This window comes from Lagopus muta, chromosome 6, assembly GCF_023343835.1.
Source record: "Lagopus muta isolate bLagMut1 chromosome 6, bLagMut1 primary, whole genome shotgun sequence".
NCBI classification, from domain to species: domain Eukaryota; kingdom Metazoa; phylum Chordata; class Aves; order Galliformes; family Phasianidae; genus Lagopus; species Lagopus muta.
In genome coordinates, this window is record NC_064438.1 from 11,139,351 (window position 1) to 11,159,370 (window position 20,020).

At 35.7% G+C, this 20,020-nt stretch overlaps 1 protein-coding gene across 14 annotated transcripts in view; it reads right to left on the reverse strand.

The window, feature by feature from the left end:
- Positions 1 to 20,020, reverse strand: part of SOX6 (SRY-box transcription factor 6) — a 371,963-nt gene that overhangs the window by 57,129 nt on the left and 294,814 nt on the right. For all 14 annotated transcript variants that reach the window (XM_048947792.1, XM_048947789.1, XM_048947795.1 and 11 more), the window contains 3 exons: positions 7,262 to 7,411; positions 3,130 to 3,310; positions 1,233 to 1,423 (listed from right to left, as the gene is read on the reverse strand). In XM_048947792.1, coding sequence (XP_048803749.1) covers positions 1,233 to 1,423; positions 3,130 to 3,310; positions 7,262 to 7,411 — 522 coding nt within the window. The remainder of the gene's footprint in view (positions 1 to 1,232; positions 1,424 to 3,129; positions 3,311 to 7,261; positions 7,412 to 20,020) is intronic.

Below are 20,020 nucleotides of genomic sequence, written 5' to 3' on the forward strand. Positions count from 1 at the left end.
ACTCAGCCTAGACTAAAAATTCCTTACTCTTTCAAGAATAATAGCCTCTTCCTTTACTCCTCAAAATATACTGAACCTACCCTATAAAACACAGAAATGTAACTGAATTTTCTGTAATGAATTATAGGAATTGAAAAGTTAACTGCTGGGTTTTTTTAGGTTTTTTTTTTTTTAATTATTATTTGCTCCAGCAAATACTCTGAAACACTATTTGCTTTATATAGACAAGTGAATGGGCCAGTTTTCTTTTTGTTCATCACCAAGTTAAATCGTAACAGTTCCTATTTGCCCAATGCCATAATGATTACTGTTGTTATCAGTTAACTGTTTCTAGTTAACTAAAATGTAGAATAAGTCTTGTGGTATATAACTGATTTTCTGCCACTAGTATAAAAATTGTATGCTGGAAAAAGAATAAATTATTATTTCTTTTTTCTTTTGCAGCACAAGCCACCTCTAGCGAAGTAAACAGAGTAGCAGCGTTCACCAGAAAGTCAGCTCTACAGTTCAGCCAAATACCAGATTCAGTGTTTCCTGTCTCTGTTATACACACAGAGACCTTCTCCTGCAACAGGTCTTGCAGAGCTTGGAAAGGCTACACAGAAGGACAGCACAGATGCAAAGAAGGTGAGTTTTTCCAGGTGAGTTTTTGTCCTCTAAATGGTCCTTAAAGTGCAAGTGATAGAAGCAGTCCCTTATCTTTGTTCTATAATCTCACACTATTTACTATTTGCTACGGTGAATGTTGTCCTTCTCATTCTGATGCTGGCTATGCTCCCTCACCACCTTCTGTATTTTATTACTGTACCCTACTTCATTTTACTGTCTGGAAAGTACCATCAAAATGGTTGTTGAATGTGAGTCACAGATTCAAATACACTCAAGTATATTCAACAGCACTGTAATCCTTCACCATGGTAGTATGTAACTGGCCTTTCTATTATACTTATAAATCCACTCATTCTCAAAATCTACCAACCACAAACAATTGTAGCTTCAACCAGTTCGTTTTTCACATTGTTGTAGGCATGCTTACACATTAATCGCATGCTGTGCATAGGAATGTTTTTTTTGAATGCTGTCATACACATGTAGAGAAGTTTGTAGAATAGCAATGTGAAGCAACAATCGGAGATAGCAAACAGTTGTAAAAAAAGATTTTATACAAAAATAAGAAGCTGTTTGCAGAGAAAAGAATGAATGAAACACTGTGTGGCAATGGGAAACATTACCTTTTCATTCCTGCAGTTGTTTAGACCCATGTTATTCATGGAGGGCAATTTTCCATCAACACCATGTGGCTGCTGTTGCTGCTGCTGCTCCCTTTGGATCTGCTCTCTCATTTTCCGAGCCTCCTGAATGGCTTTCATTACTGTGTCCTGGTCCCCAAACAGGGCAGGTGAATTAAGACTGGAAAGAATATCTATAAAGAGAGAACACACTTTATTCAGGTAATCATCCGAATTAGAATCCAGTATGATCATTCAGTTCCCATCCTATTAAAACTGCAACCCCTTCAAAAGGAGGAGGGTTGGCAGTGGTTGTTTGTCTGAAGGCTGAATTAATCTATAGAATTGATTCATAAGCCTGTTCTCTTCTTTTGTTTTGTTATAAATATTACCTCTAAAGTCTTGGCACAGACTGATATGGAGGTGTCTGAATATAACCATGGACTCAACGTTCAAACTTACATGTTTAACACAACATTTATCTGAAGCTTAAGTGGGAACCTTTAAAGTATTGATAACAAGAAAATGAACTAAGAAAGATAAAGAAATCTAATTTGGACATCATCAGACAGACATGGGTTCTGAAAGGGCACTTACTTTGGCAGACAGAGCATATAATCACCCTGATATCAGTATAATGACCATTTTTGATAATGTTTCAATGGCTTCTCTGGAAGCGAAGGGAAATGTTTTTATGGCTTATATTAAAAACATTCACACTTTAGGCATGTCTTCTGCATCCACCTCTCTAGAATGGTATTTGAGTTCAAACTGGTATGCTGCTTTCTAGTATTAGCTGGTGTAGCAGTAGCTGGAGTTGTATTGTAGAATAGACAGCTAGCTAGCTGCAGAAACTTGATCTTTCAGAAATCATGAGGCTCCCAAGTGTTTTCAGAATTGAACAAATCACAATTTTATATATCTAAGGCATTTATTTAACATACCTGTTCATTTTTCACAAGTGTTTCTATATATTTTACAAGTACACTTGAGCTGTAGATTGTGAGTAAGTGGTTTGCAGTATTTAGTCACAGTTAAAATTTACTATCTGAACTTTAGGACTGATAACTGAGATCTTACAGCTCTTGATTCCGTTTCTTGTCTGCTTGAGGGAGTCTTCATACACAGACTTCAGATCAATTTTGTTTCACTACTTAATAAGCTTTACTAATTAAAGAAGTTTCAATATGGGTTCAAAAATTCCATATTCTGAGTGAAACTAATGGTACATTTGGGCTAAACAGCTGAAAACCACATCTGGATTTACCTTCCTGCCTGATTTCTGGTTTATCATATCCCACTGAGACAAGGAATGGTCCTTGGCCCTGGTTCAACAAAGTGACTAAAAACTTACTTATTTTAAGTATTGTACATTGTAGCAATGGAATGTAATAACCACATGAAACATCATTTCTGTGTATCTAGTATCTAAGCAAGCTCTATGTGCATGAAAAGCTATTTTTTGCTTCTTTAATCCAGAGGCAAAAATTATAGAATTAACTTTGCATGTATGCTTTCATTTGCTGTTTGTGGGGAAGATATTGATAGAAATCTCTCTTATATGTGTTTCATATATGCATATTTATTTACTTCTGTGTATATATTTGTATGTATATGTTAAATATTTATTTGCTGTATTTCCTGTAGATGCATATCACTGCTGCATCATCTGGTTACTCTTGTAAATCCTTGGCATTCAAAAATTATTTCAAAATCTTTCCTGTATATTTTCTCTCCATTTTAAACAAGAAATGTAAAAAGAAATGAAATGTAAAAAGAAATGAAATGTAAAGAAATGTAGATCTAAGTATCTATTTAATTCAGATGCGAGTGCATTCAAGTTGGCATTCCACACATAAAACTTGCCAGTTTTCTTCTTTCCCGAGGACCGATTAGTTACCTAAGGAGGATCCTCTTCCCAGAGATCCACCAAGAGGGCTGGGGATACCACTCTTGTTTGTCACTGTCACTGGACTGCTTTTGCTAGCTGGGAAGAGGTTCTGTGTTGGAGATGTTGGGGATTTGACTGGTTCAGCCGTCTTGGGTCGGGCTGAAAGATTCAGTGGCTGGGCTGCTTCATCCTACAAGAGTTTAATGTAAGTAACTATTAGGGAAAGACAAATGAACACATAATTTTGCAAGCAAGCATTACTTTACACCTCGAAGACAATATCACATTCTCCTGCAATAATAACAAAAGAAGCTAATTATCTGCCTCCTTTAAGATTCAATGAAAGGAAATCTCATTAATTTCTGTGTTATGCTTCTATTTACATTAACTATGTGGCTGGATCGTTCTTTTTGCCAAATTAAAATTTGAATTAGCTCACATTACAGCTTAATTTCCTAATGTGTTTTCAGAGATCTAAATTAACCTAGGGCATTTACAAAGAATTATTTAAAATTTCCAGCAGCTCAGTAATGCGTTTGCATTGGTTCTGTTTGAAAAGTTCCTGGCACTATAAAATTAAGTTATGTAGCTTATTTTTATATGTATTAGAAACTAAGCAATCAAATGTACTTTCATGAAAGAATCATTTGGAAGCCCCCGACAGTTTTTTGGCCCACATTTAATGCTGCTGCTTTCTTATACATTCAATGCATCTTATTTAGAGTGCGTGTTTTGTTTAGTAAAATCATCTATGCTCTTCCCTCATAATAAAAGTATTCCAGTGAATTCAAATTCCTTTACTTGCTATGGTAAAAAATGTATATTTCATGCATTTCAAAGATATTTTATATTTTTTCTAAAATTTAATTTTGGTTATTTTTCCTTATTTTTTTATTCTTGACAGATTTATGTAAAATCAGGATTTTTTTCACATAAAGCAATTCTGGTTCCTGATTGTTCTATACTTCTGTAATTATTTCCATATTCTGTAGTTATCTCTGCTGCATTCAACCTTTACTTTATGTGTAAGCTCATTTGCATAAAGAAAAGAAATGGGTTTTTTTGAAGCATATGCAAATCTAGCATCAGTACTCATATTTTCTTATACTTTTCATAGGCACTGTGGAAGAAATTCTGTCTTTGGCATACATCTTGATGTATGCTATGAGAGATAAGACTATTTGAGAAAAATCTTCACTTTTGGAAGAAGACCCATTCACACTATTAATTTGTTTAACTGGAGTAGGATACGTCATAACCTTATTCCTATTCTTTGGGTTTGTTCCTTTTGCTTAATACGTTAAGCAAGACAGTGTGCAAGATGTGAGATAGTGATTTTCTGTAATTAAAGAGCTTAGAAAGAGAGATCTCTCATTTAAAATATGCCCACTGTAGAATCATGATGGATACAAGAGAATATCATCCATATATTACAACATAACACTGATCATTTTCAAAGCTTAAAACTAAGTGTCAGAATACAATAACACACTACATTATCTCATCTTTTCCATTCTTCCTACTGTCAAGTGATGATTTAGGAAAGCACATTTGATCATATACAAAGCATTAAAAAGGGAAACGTAATGTACAGGTATTTATAATGCTGTCATACCTCCTGTTTTAAACTATTTCTATAAAACTGCATGACGTTTTTATTCTTCCTGACCTTGCAGTGCACACAAATGCCCACACCTGTTCAGAGTCCAAGGGAAAGCAGAAACACAAAAGTATAAGGGACATAGTATAGTGTCATGCTTTGTGGTCATGTTATGTGCAAGCTGTTTCATTACACAAACTGGCTTCAATAAATTTCTGTGAAAGTTCAGAGACCCTTCCAGACTATGAAGTTTGCTGGACGAGGGCCTGCAAGCGTGTACTCATAGAAACCCATGTGACCATGTTCAATTTCCAAATAATTGTCTGCCTACTACTGATTGAAAAAAAGCGAGAGAAAAAAGTCTGAACACTGCCAGAAGCCATTTGTTTGTACTTCACAGACAGCATTCTCTTTTCTGTGAGGCAACCAAAAAGCTGGATGGAAATCATTCTGGTCACTGACTTGAAAAACTCATCATTCTTTTTTGTAAGATCTGACTACTGTAAAAGAATCCCATTAGTTCTATAAATAATGCATATAGTATATACAAATAACTGTTTAAATACAGAGAATACATGGAGGATTTGTTAAGCAACGCATGACCATCAAAACTGTCATGTTCTATATAGGTAAAAAATTGCAAAGACAACATGCAGGTATCAGTTCATTAGAGTTCATATACATATATACATATATATATATATGTATGTATGTATGTATATATATATTATACTAACAACTAATTTTTTTTCATTAGCTACTGGCATTTGTCCATCTTAATTATCAGTAGTTTATTTTTAATATTTTTGATGCAATAGTGTGCTTAATAAAATAGGAATAAAAAGACTTCTTTTTTTATTAAGGTATATTTCAGTCCATTCAAGTTAAATTATGTAGGGAAACCCCCAAGAATTTGCATGTGGTCAAGTGTGTAATAGGACTCAGCTGGCCACAAAGCTGGAATGATATTGGCCTTGGTTCAAGGAGATATGTGCTTAAATTTAACCAGGGAAAATTTGACTCATATAGAAAGGGTTTGGTTTGGTGTAGATCCATTTGGCTCATTCACTTACGAAATTACTTTTTTGCATTAAAGTAGTCGGTAGTATATTCTCAATACCATAAATCACTGGTGCTGGTGTCACTTATACTATGGCAACTCTGCTGAAACAGTTGGGCTTTGCTTTTGGTGGCTTCTGTATTGACCATAACAAACTCTGCGTATGTGGTAAATTTTACTGACTGCTCTCAAGCCTGGCATTGGATCACAAGAGGTAAAATATTAGACTAATACACGTCTACAGTTAAGTAAAGTGAATGCTTTGCTAAATAAATGTTAGATCTGGCCATAATGGAATAGTTTTTATTTATTAGTACTCTCAGCCTAGCAAAAAAGTGTCATGGAAATTTATCAGCCCAGGCAGAAATATCTACTCATCCACACTTTACCACAATGATTGATGATAATGAAAAAACGAATGATATTTTACTCTCATGTCAAAAAAAAAAAAAGAAAAAAAGAAACTGTCACTTCAAGCTAGTAAAATCTTGCCAGGCTGATTTGAGGCTACAGGATTATGTATCCACAAGGCTTTAGCAGCTAGCATAAAATGCATACTTTCTCCACACAAAGACAATATATGCCTTATTTAGATCTATTTAGATCTATTTTAACAGTTCTGCATTTATAGCATTATCATTCAAATTGATAAAACATTTGAATGTGGGTTACAGTTAGGTTGGTGGTTTTTTTTTTTAAATCTGTTATTGTTCTTCTCCAGTTTGAAGTACATTTTTTTCAAGCATGTTTGGTCTCATCAGAAAATCAGAACAGCCACAGGACTATGTAGCAATAAGAGCCAGCCTGTTCCTCCCAAAGATACTAGCTCCACCATTGATTTCAAGGGGTGCACGATGTTCATGTCATACTGCTGGCAAATGCCATGTTGTAGCTGCCTGGTTCCAAGCAAGTGAGAATAAGCAGGCACAAGCATCCAGCAGTGGCACAAAACCAATGAGGAGCAGCCTCGTTGTCAGCAGCTGGGTGAAATCAGCAAAAGCCAAAGCAATCTGCAGTGACACATTATTTTACCTGAAGTCCTGAATTAAATTTTCTTTTTATGTGAAGCTTTTTCCAAAATTGTTGAAGTACAGTAAGAGATTTGTAAAATCTCTCTTTTCTTAACAACATAAACTAGCATTGTATTTTAAGATGCTCAAATGCTTGACCTGAAACAATTCATGAAATGGTTGTCATTTATGCACACTACTAGATATAAAATGAAATCATGAGAATATCTCATTTTACTGATGAATCAGTTGTGCTGTCTAAGGTAGGAAGAGGGATGTCTGATATTTCTGGAAGCATGAACTGAATACTTTCTCTGCTCTCTACTGATAATGCAGTACTGAACTTGAACATTTTATTTTAATTTTGTAGAGCTTTCATGTGCTTCCACTTCCAGCTGCAAAACAATTAAATAGATCAATTTAGGTTCTCTGCACTTTCCAGACACCAACTTTTTTCCTATTAAGAAATACCTTAACTTGAGTTACCGGGCTGGTCCCTCTCTTCTCATTTTTCATCCCAGTGGGTGAGAGTGCCCCTGCTGTATTTGGTGGCTGTGGAGTAGATGGCATTTTGGCTCCAGGAGAAACTTGCATGCTTGCCAGCTGAGCTGCATACAGTTGCTGGAAGACAAGAAGATATACAATATATTCTTTCACAATGCCTAAAAGAAAAGCTGTAAATGTATGCAATTTTTATTGCCTGCTGTTTCTTCTCTTGAACGAATGAGAGATTGAGAGATTTTTTTTTCACTACTTTCTTACTTGTCGTTTTTCCCTTCTCATTATTGTTAAAACAAACAAACAAACAAACAAAACTAGCAAACTCCCACACAGTGATACCTTCTTAAATTTGACTTTTATCTGATTTCTTTTTCTCTCTTTTAGTAAATACTATCTTCCTTAGTGATGGTAAAGAGCAAAGTGCTATACCATACCCAAGTATGCAAAAATATATATATATATAAATAAGTAATAATTTTAAAAAATGGCAATATTATGACTGGTTATGATCAACCCCCATTAGAAGCAGCCAGTGTTTCAGGCTTTCCACAGAAAGCCAACTCCAGAACCTCTTCTGGGCGCTGACATGGGAAGTCTTTGCGACCAAAAGGCAATGATGCATCTTCTCCAGATATCAGTGGAAGCAAGACAGGCAACAGGGCGTGCCTCAGCATACAGTGATTGTTATCTTTACATTCTATAAATGCTAATGAGAATGCAGACCTTAAAAATTCCTGTAAACAGTGATAAACAGACAGAAATGTCCTCATGGAATATGCATCCAACTTTTCAAAAAGTTTAACTGAAACATAATAAAATACCTGTGCATCAAAATAAACTATTTCACCAAACTAAAGCATTCACTGATCAAAAACAAGTAGGTTTATTTTTTTTCCAGTGACCAAACTTAAACCTTCACCTTGAATCAGCATCAGCAATAATTCTACTAATGTAAACAGGGAAGATCCTAATCCCTCTTTCACACATAAATCTATATAAACTTTGCCTTACTAGTGAGAAAAAAGCCAGGTGGTTTGTATGTAATTTCCAACATTACTATCATTCAGATGGACAAATAAAAAAAATTACAGTAATCAAAAGCAGACCTTTCAGCACATGTAATTAAATGAAAGCTTAATAAAGAATAATTTGCAAGAGCCAGATGTGCTTATGTCATAATTGTTGCTTTCTTTGGAACCATTTTTCTAATGTAACAAGCCTCCACAGAAATGAAAGTTACACAATACTGTAAGCTCAGTGACTCAGTGGCGAGACAACCGCGTGAAGGAGGGGCACAGACACAACTCTGGGTGACAAATGGAAGCTGCTGTTTGTTTGTTTGTTTCCTGCCAGCCCTTTTCAACATTGTGTGTAGGCTACAAAAGGATCGCAGATAAATATTTAGAAACCAACGTTTGGAAATTTTGGGTAAGGTAATTTTTTTTTTTTTCCCCATGCCATAAAACTAATTCCCCAGTTCTAAACACAAAATGGAAATGTACTGTATATAGTAGTTGCTTTTGTCCCCACCCCTTCTGCTGGGCACGTGCCACTTTGGCAGTGGCCTATAAAAGAGCGGCATAACCTGCAGGTAAAACCCTTCTGCCGACCTGGATGCACTGCTTGCATGAGTCTGCCAGCTGCTCTCACCTTCCTCCCCAGAATCAGAAGTTGATTTTCACAGACGAAGACAGGGAGGTCATTAACCAGTCACCCACACTGGCTAAAAAGACTCAACTTAGGGAAAAATTATTTAATTCAGTGTCAATGAGAATGGAGTCAGGTGATGAGAAACACAGAGAAAAACTACACCTCATTTCATATACTCCTCTCCTTAGCTCCTCTTCATGGCCTGTTTCCGCCCCCTGTAGCCCTCCCTTCCATCCTGGCCTGGGTGCTTCCACAGCTGTTTCTCAGTGTTATTCCTCACTCCTCACTGCCATGCAGGATTTTCCCTCCCTGAAACACAGTTTCCATGCAGCACTACACTGAGGGGCTACATAACATTACTGAGTTACTCCAAAGTCACAGGATTGAGTTTAGCCTAGCATTTCTAGAAATTCATTTTACACAATAAAAGCAAATGTAACAACACGTAACAGTACTTATCTTTCTGGTTTGCTTTGACTTTAAAGTAAAAGTATTCCATATATGAGTGTAAACCTTGCAAGAATTCATAGTAGTGTTAGTAAAACAGCTGTGGACTGGAAGTTTGTATAACTTCTGTTAAATACCCATTTGTATGGGGAGGTATCCAACCTGGAAAACCTCAGTGTTGCAGGGCTAAAATGGATATTTTTGCAAATACCACTGTTGTGACATGAAATCTAGGACCTCACATTGAGATGGGGAGGTTGTAAAGCTTGTATTTGCAAGATTAAGGAGAAAAGGAAAAAAAAAAAAAGAAAAAAAAACACAACAGTGAATGAATGTTGATTGTTGGCTTTTAATGCTGAAAAGAAAAATCTTCAATGGAATTTTTTCCATTGAAATTCAAACCCCCCAGCTATTGAGTAGCATCTAAAAAAATTAACCTACCTCAAACATTGAAGCATATATTCTTTTCATTGTATCTCTAGCACATAACGAGAGGAGTTTTATATAACCTTCAATGATGACAACCACTGACTCAGAAGGCTCTTGATTACTAATTAGATATTCAAAACCATCAAGTATTCATGATTGTTTTAAGAAGCCTAAAAATATATATATAGCTTGATTTATTATTATTTTTTTAAGGTCACTAAGTTAGATTCTTATGATCGAGCTCGCAGCATTCAAATATAAATAGGGCTGATTTGGGGTTACTGAGTGCTGCTGCATAGATAACAATTTTGCAAATTAGCTTGCTTAAGGAACGTGAGCAAGGATGTAATTTTACACCTTACAGAACCACATTTTTTTGTTATATCATGATCTGACACAGAAGAGTAGGACTTTGAAATGCTGCATGTCTCTCTTGAGGCAGTGGCAAGTGAAATGTCACGCTTGGGCAATTAAAAGTTTATTGACTTAAGCTCTTGTTACCAAAACTCTATTCCAATCCTAACCACCTAAAAATTTAAGGAGAATTTATGAAAAGTGGAGAACACTGTGACACCATTCCAAAGAATGATGCCCATCTACCAAAAGAAAAAGAACAGTTGAGTGTAAGAGTGTTGCACTCAGCACGCAAACTGCATAGCACAAGTACATACTGATTTTTTTTGTACCCTGCAAACAGCAAAATTCATACCAAACCCTTTTTATAGCTTAGAGCTACAATTTAAGAAGAATAAGTAAGGAATATAATAATAGGAAGAAGGGTGGGGTAGAGAAGGAGGGGAAATATTCCCTGCTTTAGAAATCACCTATGGCATTTGATGAATTATTTCCACTACACCATTTCTACAAAAAAAATCCACAATCTAAAATTTGTCAAACAAAACCATGAACTAATAATAGTGCATCTTGACTTATAAAAATGTTAAAACTTCTCTTATCATCTAAGTTTCACAACACCTTTGTGAGATATTTTCATGATACACATGAATAATTGCCCTTACTGTCAATGTTCACTCATGTCTTGACAGAAGACAAAAGCCTTAGGCCTAAATATCCCTCTCCCAGTTTTCTGCAACATTTTTTCAATAGTTCATCAACTACTTTTTTCAACTAGCTTTCAATAATCAAAATTCTTTCAATATCTCAGGTCCCCTTTCCTGTACAACTTTTTGCCTCCACGTAGGCCAGTAATTTCCTCCCACACCTGCTCTGCTGAATGACAATGAGAACAAAGCAAATGAGCTTTCTGTGTGCTGAATGTTATTTTTAAAACAGAAACACTTGTACTTACCTCATGGGCTGAGGCATCTGTGTCTAAACGAATGAATAAAGGTGAAGAATTTTTGAGAATTGAATGTTACAGATATAACACATGGTGAGGAAAATAGAATGGGCCTTAAATCAACACAGTTAAGGGAGATTTACACTGACAACAACTTGTTAACTTTGTGACAGGCTGTTTTACCACCTAACACAGAATTATGATAATCATAATCTTCTTACCAGTGGCTTGTCAATGGCAGGCCTTGTGGAAAAAGAAGATATTTCAATAAAACAAAAGCAATTAACTGCACATAAGAGAGAAGCGCTTTCTTTAGGTCCGAAAGCCCAGGAAAGAAATGACCACAGCAGTTGCACTTGTATGTACAAGAATGAAAAGGCAAGGACTCCGCATTTCAAATGAATGCATTGGTGAGGGAAAATTTGGTCACAGCAGTCGAATGATAACTCATATGTCATTCTTTGCAGCACAGTTCTGAAGAAACTATAACAAACTTGAAAATTACAGAGATAGGAAAGAAAGTGAATCAAATAATCAGTGTAATGGATAATCAAAGAGCAGGTGATGAGGGCTTACCTAGCAAAATGAATTACAATGAATGTACTTGGAAAATGTCCTAAAGAGAAACAATGTAGTGGAAGGTAGCTTGATCCAAGGAGGAAGAAGGGATTGGTTCTAGAAATCCTTTTATTTCCTATTACTAAAAGATTTATGACCTAATGAAAAGACAGTCCTTTTCCTGTATTTGTATGAGATTTCTCCAAAGGTGCTAGCCTTTTTTTTTTTTCACTCAGAGAAAGGTGCTAAATATTATGGATATTGATTAAATCTAAAGACTTCTATGCTAAAAATGTAAATCCTGTGTTACATCTCAAAAAATACTCTTGCTACAGTAAGTGACACTGAACAATAAAACTACTGAGAATCTAGTGAGATTTCTTATTTGTCAGCATTTTAAATGAATTGTGCAAAGCTGAAATATCTTATTTATAGAGATGAAAGTTCAGCTATTTAGACAATGAGTAATTTGGTTTCCAAAGATGAAAAACTCTAAGGAGTTACTGCAAATGCTGTTGAAATCCTGCACGACAAGAGGTAATGCAGTTATTTTTTTCCCTAGTATATTTAGTACATAGAGTTGCAAAGCTATAATTCTAGAATTTTCCTTCCAAGTTTATAACATGCAATAATAATGCTTAGAACTGTCTAATCATCAAGGGCCTTACAAGTTCACCAAAATCAGCAACATCTTTACTATTCCAAGCACTCACTTCTGAAAAGAAGCTACCCCAAACAAAAAAGCCCACCTGCGGTGGGACTGTTTCTTCTTCTTTAATTTTTTTTCCAATTATTGTTGTAGAAGTGCTTAAAATAAGCTTTATGTCAAACAGGCAAAAGGAAACAGAGTCTCTGAAAAGTTTTCTTCTGTTTGAAGAAGGGACTAGCACTCAAACCAATGTTTTGGACATCATAGGCAATAACTATGGAAATAAATGTTCTCTGCTGATCTGAGCCCAGTGTCACTCATACACCCACCAGCAGTTCAGGCCAGGAGTATTTTCAAAATGAAGTGCAAAAGCGTAACTATATTACGCTTTAAAAAAAATCACACACAGCTTAACATAAGTGCAAGAATTGTTTCTAAAATAATGCTAATTGTACATATTCCTTTCTATTTCTTAAATAAACATCTGTAAAAAATAATAAATTAGGTGTTTTCTACATCAGATATATTTAGAGACTAAGATGGCAGTCAAAGACTACTTTGGCACTAGGAAAAAAAAAAAACAGGTTATTGGATTCTGCATATAAAAATATTGCTGGCTGTCTATGTTTGAAAATGCCTTTTGATGCAGTTCCTTAGAGTGAGAGGTAGGTAAACAGAAAATGGCATCCAGAAACACGAGACAGCCAAAATAACTCATCAGCAACTTAACCATGTGACAAACCCAGGGGCAACTTGGAGCCAGCTATCGCCTGTAGAGTCTGCCAAGAAGCCAGATGCCATCACCAGAAAAACACCTTCCAGACCTCAGCATCTGTGTTCTGGGAGTGCTCCCCATACAAAAAAGAGAAGAAGGGAAAGGTGTGTATACTAAAAAAAAAAAAAAAAAAAAAAAAAAAAAAGAGTACATACACATTAAAGCTACTGTTCTTTGTAAATAAATAAATATTAAAAAAATATATGTTTTTGCTGAAGACAAGATCCCTTCAAGTTATCAGATTAAGCATTAATGCTAAAAGTGCATGTTTTATTTGGTTTTGCAATATATTTGTGATGCTACCCGTTAAAATAGTGAATTTTATAATTATCTTTCAATTAAATTTGAATGTCTCAGTACTATTTTCACAGTTTGTTCTACGAAAATGTTAAGAAATTAAAATAAAGTGAGTTTTAGAGAAGTGCAAGTAAAGTGCGAAAGAGGGAAAATCTCTCATTTCCGCATGTGCCATGACACAGAGAACAGCAGATTGCTATTTAAGAACCAACAAGTAGGCAACATGAACTTAACTCATACATTTATGCTAAATAATAGAACTACTAGGCTTTCTATGGGTTTGTCTGAAATGATGTTGATCAAATAGGGCTACAGGAAGTAGGAGTGATATTTAGTAAAAAAGGTTTTGATTTAGAAAGAATAAGGAACAATACACTGCAAAAAAATATTTTTTATCTCTCGAACACAGGTGGCTTCAGATATGTATATGATTTCCATTTAACAACATTATTTTTTTTTCTTTCCCTTTTTTGTATAGGCCTAACCTCTCCATTCTGGATGTAACATTCTGATTTTGAAACACTTAACATTACCCTACAGCAGTGTCTGCTCGTTGTTAAGAGTGTGAAAGGGCTCTACCTCTTAAAACACTGCACCAAATACCTTTGCAAAAGGCCTTAAGGTGTAACACAAGCAGGCAGCCAATGAATTATCATAATTAATGTCACACTAACAAAGTCTGTTGCAGTGATTATTTATGTACTTGTTGGCTAATGTGCTCTCAGATTTATTACAGCCTAATATGTATGGGCAAACAAACTAACTTGAATTGGTGAAAATACAAATACATGCTATGTTCACAGGCATAGTTATAAGGCTTCAGTTTTCCACATACGTTCCAGTGTGGATGTACTGAAAAATATTTCTAAAAGAATAATTTTATCCCTGATCGTTCTCGTTCTTTGCTGAACTATTAACATGTGTATTTTCAGTCTCTGTTACTGCTATTCTACATGATCTCATGGGAAGTTTTCATTTGGCCCTAAATTTCACTTAATGTCTATTTCCTTAGGATATACAAATGTCTGTTTTGCTCTTCTCTAATGCTGCAATGTAGCAGATACCTGAATTTCATCACCAAATGCCTGCTGGTTCCCAACTCCTTTTACTGACCACAGTTTCTTTGTACTGGTTCAGAAAAAGAAAAATCACTCTCATAGCTTCTACTGCCCTGCTGTGGATAATGGCCAACCTATACCAAAGATAAAAGAATTTCTACACTTTTTAGATACTGCAGCTTGTATTGTTGTAGCACTGTAGAGTGGAGATTGCCTTATGCAAAATAACAGCTTTATTTTGTTAAAAGGGCCCAACTTTAAGTGGACCGTGGAATATTTATGGCTCTCAGTAGTCCTTTGAAAGAGTTATCTTATGTTTTTATGCCGATCATGGGTCAGAGGTTCAAATCAGCACTTCTTTCTGTCACTCCTTATATGTTTTACTATAATTTACAGCTCAGCAAGAGGACTCATAAAACAAAAGTGTCTATTTTACTTCAGCAACTAATTCTAGATAATCAAAGCTTTCCAGCAAAACAACCCAGCATGAAACTCTGCGTGGAAAATATGCAGAGAACAAAGCGTTTTGTCAAATAACACATCTCATGATGTAAACACATATGTCTCTTATAGGAAATTTTATCGCTTCCACATTATCGGCACACAAAAGGAGCATTCTTGTCGCAGACCTGGTGCGACTGTGGAGTCATCGTCATTGGAAACAAGAGCCTGATTAGGTTCCCACACAGATATGAATAGATTTTCTTTTTTTAGTGTAATGCTGCCTTTCTTATTTCTTAAACAGACTAGTAATTGTGGCTGTAAAAACAGTGAATTGTGTTTGGACGACATTTGTTTCTTCATATTTTTTTTAGCTACCCAGCGACACCAATTATCCCATATGGTTGTCCTCTTCTGGAAAGTCTGAGTTAATCCACAGCTGTGAAGATGAAGATGGACACAGCAGGCTCAAAGTCTGGTGGGTCCCTTGTCTGTTAATAAAGTCCGCAGTCTGCTGGACAGATGTTAAGAGGATCTGTTAAATAAGTCAGTGACAAAGATCCAGACTTCTGCTGGGGAAAACAATTAGCGAGACAGTATCTATTCCTCATAGATTTTCACTTTTTGCTTCATCTTTTACATAGGCAAAATGTCATTATTTGATAGAGAACCGTCCTACAGTATGTTTAATAGTCCTACTCAAAATATGAATGAACTAAGAGATCCATTGGTGTGGTGCGTCTTTTGAAGAAGTGATAGACTTTTTTGTCCTTGACTTATTCATGAGTGCTACAATGGTGCAGAACTAAACTACAAGTTTGGTTTTATTTGTCATGGTATGCACTTGTATTGGCAGACCTGAATAAGTGTAGTCAGCTATAACATATCCATTTCAATTTTCATTGTAATGGCGAATGTGAACTGAAGATGAAGTTACCATTAGATTAATCTTTCTTTAAATGTTATTAACATTTCTTATATTTACATCAAGGATTTACAAAGAATACATTCTGGTCCCAAAGATAATGCTGATATTCTGGGAAAAGGGAAGAAGGAAGAAAATGAAATGGCAGCAATATTCATGTTCAGAATATTTTCCCTGCCCACACTTACCATTATGGCCTGACAGCATAGATATCCAATACCAAAGTCTCTCTCAGTTATAGTCATGTAAATTTGGAGAACACTGCACAGCTAAAATACTTGCACCAGTGCAATACAGATCTAACCTGCCTTCAGGCACATATGCATTAAGATGCTCTTAGAACCATCTATGTTTCATTTTGAAACTCCGTTTCTCATTCTCTTGACCTCATCCTGCTTTGACAACAAAGTAGAAATGTCCATCAAAACAGCTCGCTCTGCTTTGCTGCCTAAATGGAGGCAAGTCTCACTTATGCATTATTCCTGAGATCATGTTCCTTAGAAATCAAATGGCTTTGATTACAATGAATTATGACAATTAAATACAATCTGTCAGCAACTGCCTGTTCAGAACCTGTTTACTGTAAAGCTGTGGGCAAAGCCATGAAAGAATGCTTAGAGCTCAAACAAATTATCAATCACTGCAAGTTGCTAAGACAATGTACATAATTTAGCACCTGGTCGTTGCCTCTGTAATACTGTATTTTTTTTCCCTTAGAAAGTAAAGCACTTGGTTTACTAGTTTTACAGCATCTTGACAAGTTTTCAAGGCAATGTCACACCACTGCCCTACAAGGCTGCTGGAAATTTTTAATGAGACAGTATCAAAATTACAAAAAAAAAAAAAAAAAAAGAATTAAAAGATGTATCCTAAAATTTACACAATTAAACCTCAGTCAGTACATTAGGTATCTCACATCAACATAGAATATAGGTAACATTGGCTGTACTGGAATAAAATAACTCATCTCACAAATGCCCAAGTGTGCGGTATTTAAATTAGACTTTCAGTTTTTTTTCAACATGACAGAGTCAAAAATCTAACCCTGTAATACTGGTCCTATGGCCTTCAGAGAGAAAACTACATTTCTGCCATGTCAGAAAAGAAAGAAGGAAGGCCAAGAGCTCATCAGGGGGAACAATGTAACAGCTACTAAATATGTGTATGTATATATATATATATTTATTATTATTATTATTATTTTTGAAAGCCTTCTGTAGTGAATAAGGAGCTCCTGCATTCTGAAGAGCAATTCCCTTGTGAAGCCACTGACTGGAGGGAAAGGCAAAAAATCCTCACTGACTTGGCGGTCGTGTCTCACCTCATTTCACTTTTTTTTTTTCCTTTCCAAACAGACTGAGTGTTGGTCTGCTGAGAATATGATGCTAAGCCACTTTTCCTGTAGAGTTTTTAAACTGGGCCTCTGAGAAAGGGTTTGTTACAATTCAATGACTGAAGTAATACCTTTGTCCATCTGAGCATTAAATGGCCCATTGAAATACAGCTTAGTTAGAAAGAATGTCACTAAATGGCGCTTTCTAATTTTTTTTTTATTATTATTATTCCTCTCCCAATAGATTACAGCCTGGATCTGAAAATGCAGTTCAATCATTTTTGGTTGCCTCTCAGGTCAGGCCTTCAGCCAGTGTTAATTAAATGTAGCCCCTTTAGAATACCAGAGGTTAAATGAGAGCAACAAACCAGTCTTCTTCAGAATATTGCCTGATGTTCTCCAAAAAGCTGTAATTTTTTTGGGAGGACCCACATTTAAATATGAAATAGTCTCAGCAAGGAAAATTTATTGGGGTGGGGAGAATCCTTGCAAAATGCTGTTTTGTCTGGCAGTCAGTAATCACAAAACATTAAACACCTATTTCCATGCAATATAACATATATATTGTGTTTAAATAGCACACATCATAAAGGAAAGTGCTGCAGCAGACAATTTAAGCTGTAGCAGCACAATTTTCAAGTTGATAAAGTGAAACTATAAAGAATCAATGCATAAGTCAGACAGCTTCCATATCTAATACTCTTCCTTGCAGCTATTAGAAGTTCACAGTTTTCTCACTACTAGGCATGAGCATTCGTATACCTTCAGTTTCATGTCTTCAGTCACATTTTGTTGTCTGTTACATACAATTTGGCCAGACCATGAAATTGAAAAACAGCTGAAATTGTCTTTTCTCAACCTAATGATTTTAAATGAGAAAGGGAGGTTTTTTTGTAAGCTATTTGTTTCCTGCATTGTAAAAAGTTTCCTAAAGTATTTGCAACGCTTCTACTATTAAATTGTTTGAAAGAGTGCTTTTTTAAAATACCGCAATTAGTCTTGTCTTTCTGAACATGACTTACAGTAAATAATCCTCCTTGACTATCTCTTTGTCCCAAGATTCCTTAGAAGAACGCAACCAAGCGATAATTCAGCATTATTGCTGCTTCAGTGCACTAATCGCTTAAAGAGCAGCAAGGACCCTATGTTCACTGCCACAAGGCTCCTACTGCCTCCTGGCCTAAGGCAGACTTCCCAACCCAGCAGCATCCAGATGTCAAGAGGAATATCCAGGTCCTGATGCAGCATGCTGCTCCATTCCAGTATGGCCTAAACATCTGTTTCATCTGCTGGCGTACAACCTGCTGAATACACTGAGACTGCCGCACAAAGTAGGGAATTGAATTAGGGTGGGAGTGAAATACTGCGGTTGCATTGCTTCATATCACTAAAAAACTGCACACAAAAAAACCAGTATAAAATAAAACTCCAAAACTGCAGTTTGATCATTTCTTATGATCTCTCTAAGAAAGAAAAGTCAAGGCAAGTAGCGGGAATGAGAAGCTGATGATTAAAAAAAATCCTTTCTATGCAATAGATGTACTCATCATCATTTTCTCCTGAGAGAGGGAAAGGCCACAGCACCTTTGTTTGCTCATCTTACTAATTTTCCCCTGGTTTATTTCTTTATGTTATAAAAAAGAGGAAAAAAAAAGAAAAAGCATATTAGTATGTTACGCACAAATTTCTTGCCACAGTTATAATAGCTGTCCTTCATAGAATATACTTTAAAATGAGGTGAGCTTAGCCTTCTACGTAATTTCTTAAACACAGTAACTCAGGAGTACTAAAACAGTATGTTTTGTCTAAAAAAATAACAAAAATAACAATAAGTAAGCACAGACATTTTATCTTGAAGCATGACAAAACCAGAAAGTATTTCAGTTGATCTAGGTTAAGTTCTGATAATAAAGGAATGCTAACTGCTCTCATCTCTCCCACTTAGAATATCTATTTTCTTGCATTCTTGCTAGCAACAATAATGAAATAGTTGCACACTACCATGCAAATTCTTTGAGTCTTTTATGAAAGTAAGATCAAAGCCAAAACAGAGTACATTTTTAGCTGTCTTTTTCTCTCAAGAGGATGACCTAATGAGAGGTAGTTTAACCACGAGTCTTCCTCTGCCATTGCAGAGCAGAAGCACTCTCATGCTGCAGCCTCCTTTGTCTTTTCTCTGCCAGCCTGAAAACACAGCTCCTCTTGGTGTGCCAGGAAGCAGGAGCACAGGCTGCAGGAGACACCAGCACTTCAGTGTCCCAGCTCTGCATGGAGTGAGCCCCTGTATCCAGAGGCAAGGAGCTGTGCCCTGAGTGCTGCCACTGACATAAGCCCTCTGAGAATCTAAGTGCCTGAACAAGGTATAGCTGAGTGAAATTATAAAGAGTCCCTGTTAAAAGTAAGGTGTGAACATCAGTAAAAGTCTTTTATTGTGGAATAATACGTAAAATATCAAGGAAAAAAAACCCAAACAATTTAAGAATATGTAAAAACTTATCAGAAATCTATCACCATTTCCTCTAAAAAGGACAGCACAAATATCAATAAAATCTTCCTCTAAAGCACAAGGATGCAAATTCCTTCATTTAAAGCTGTCAGATTACCAATACGCTACTTTTTGATCACACATCTCCTGTAGCTTACTACAGACAGGAAATAACACAATTAGCTTATCTTTGTGATACTGCCAGATTATATGTTGTAGCACACATCCTGGAAATTGGCAAAAAATCTTTAACTTCTGTATGATTCTACAAAATAACCTCAACATACCTTGCTTAAAACCATCCTGTATTTGATATAGAATTAAATACACAAATAAAATGCAAATACATTTAAACTCAAATACTCTTGATATAAAAACTCTT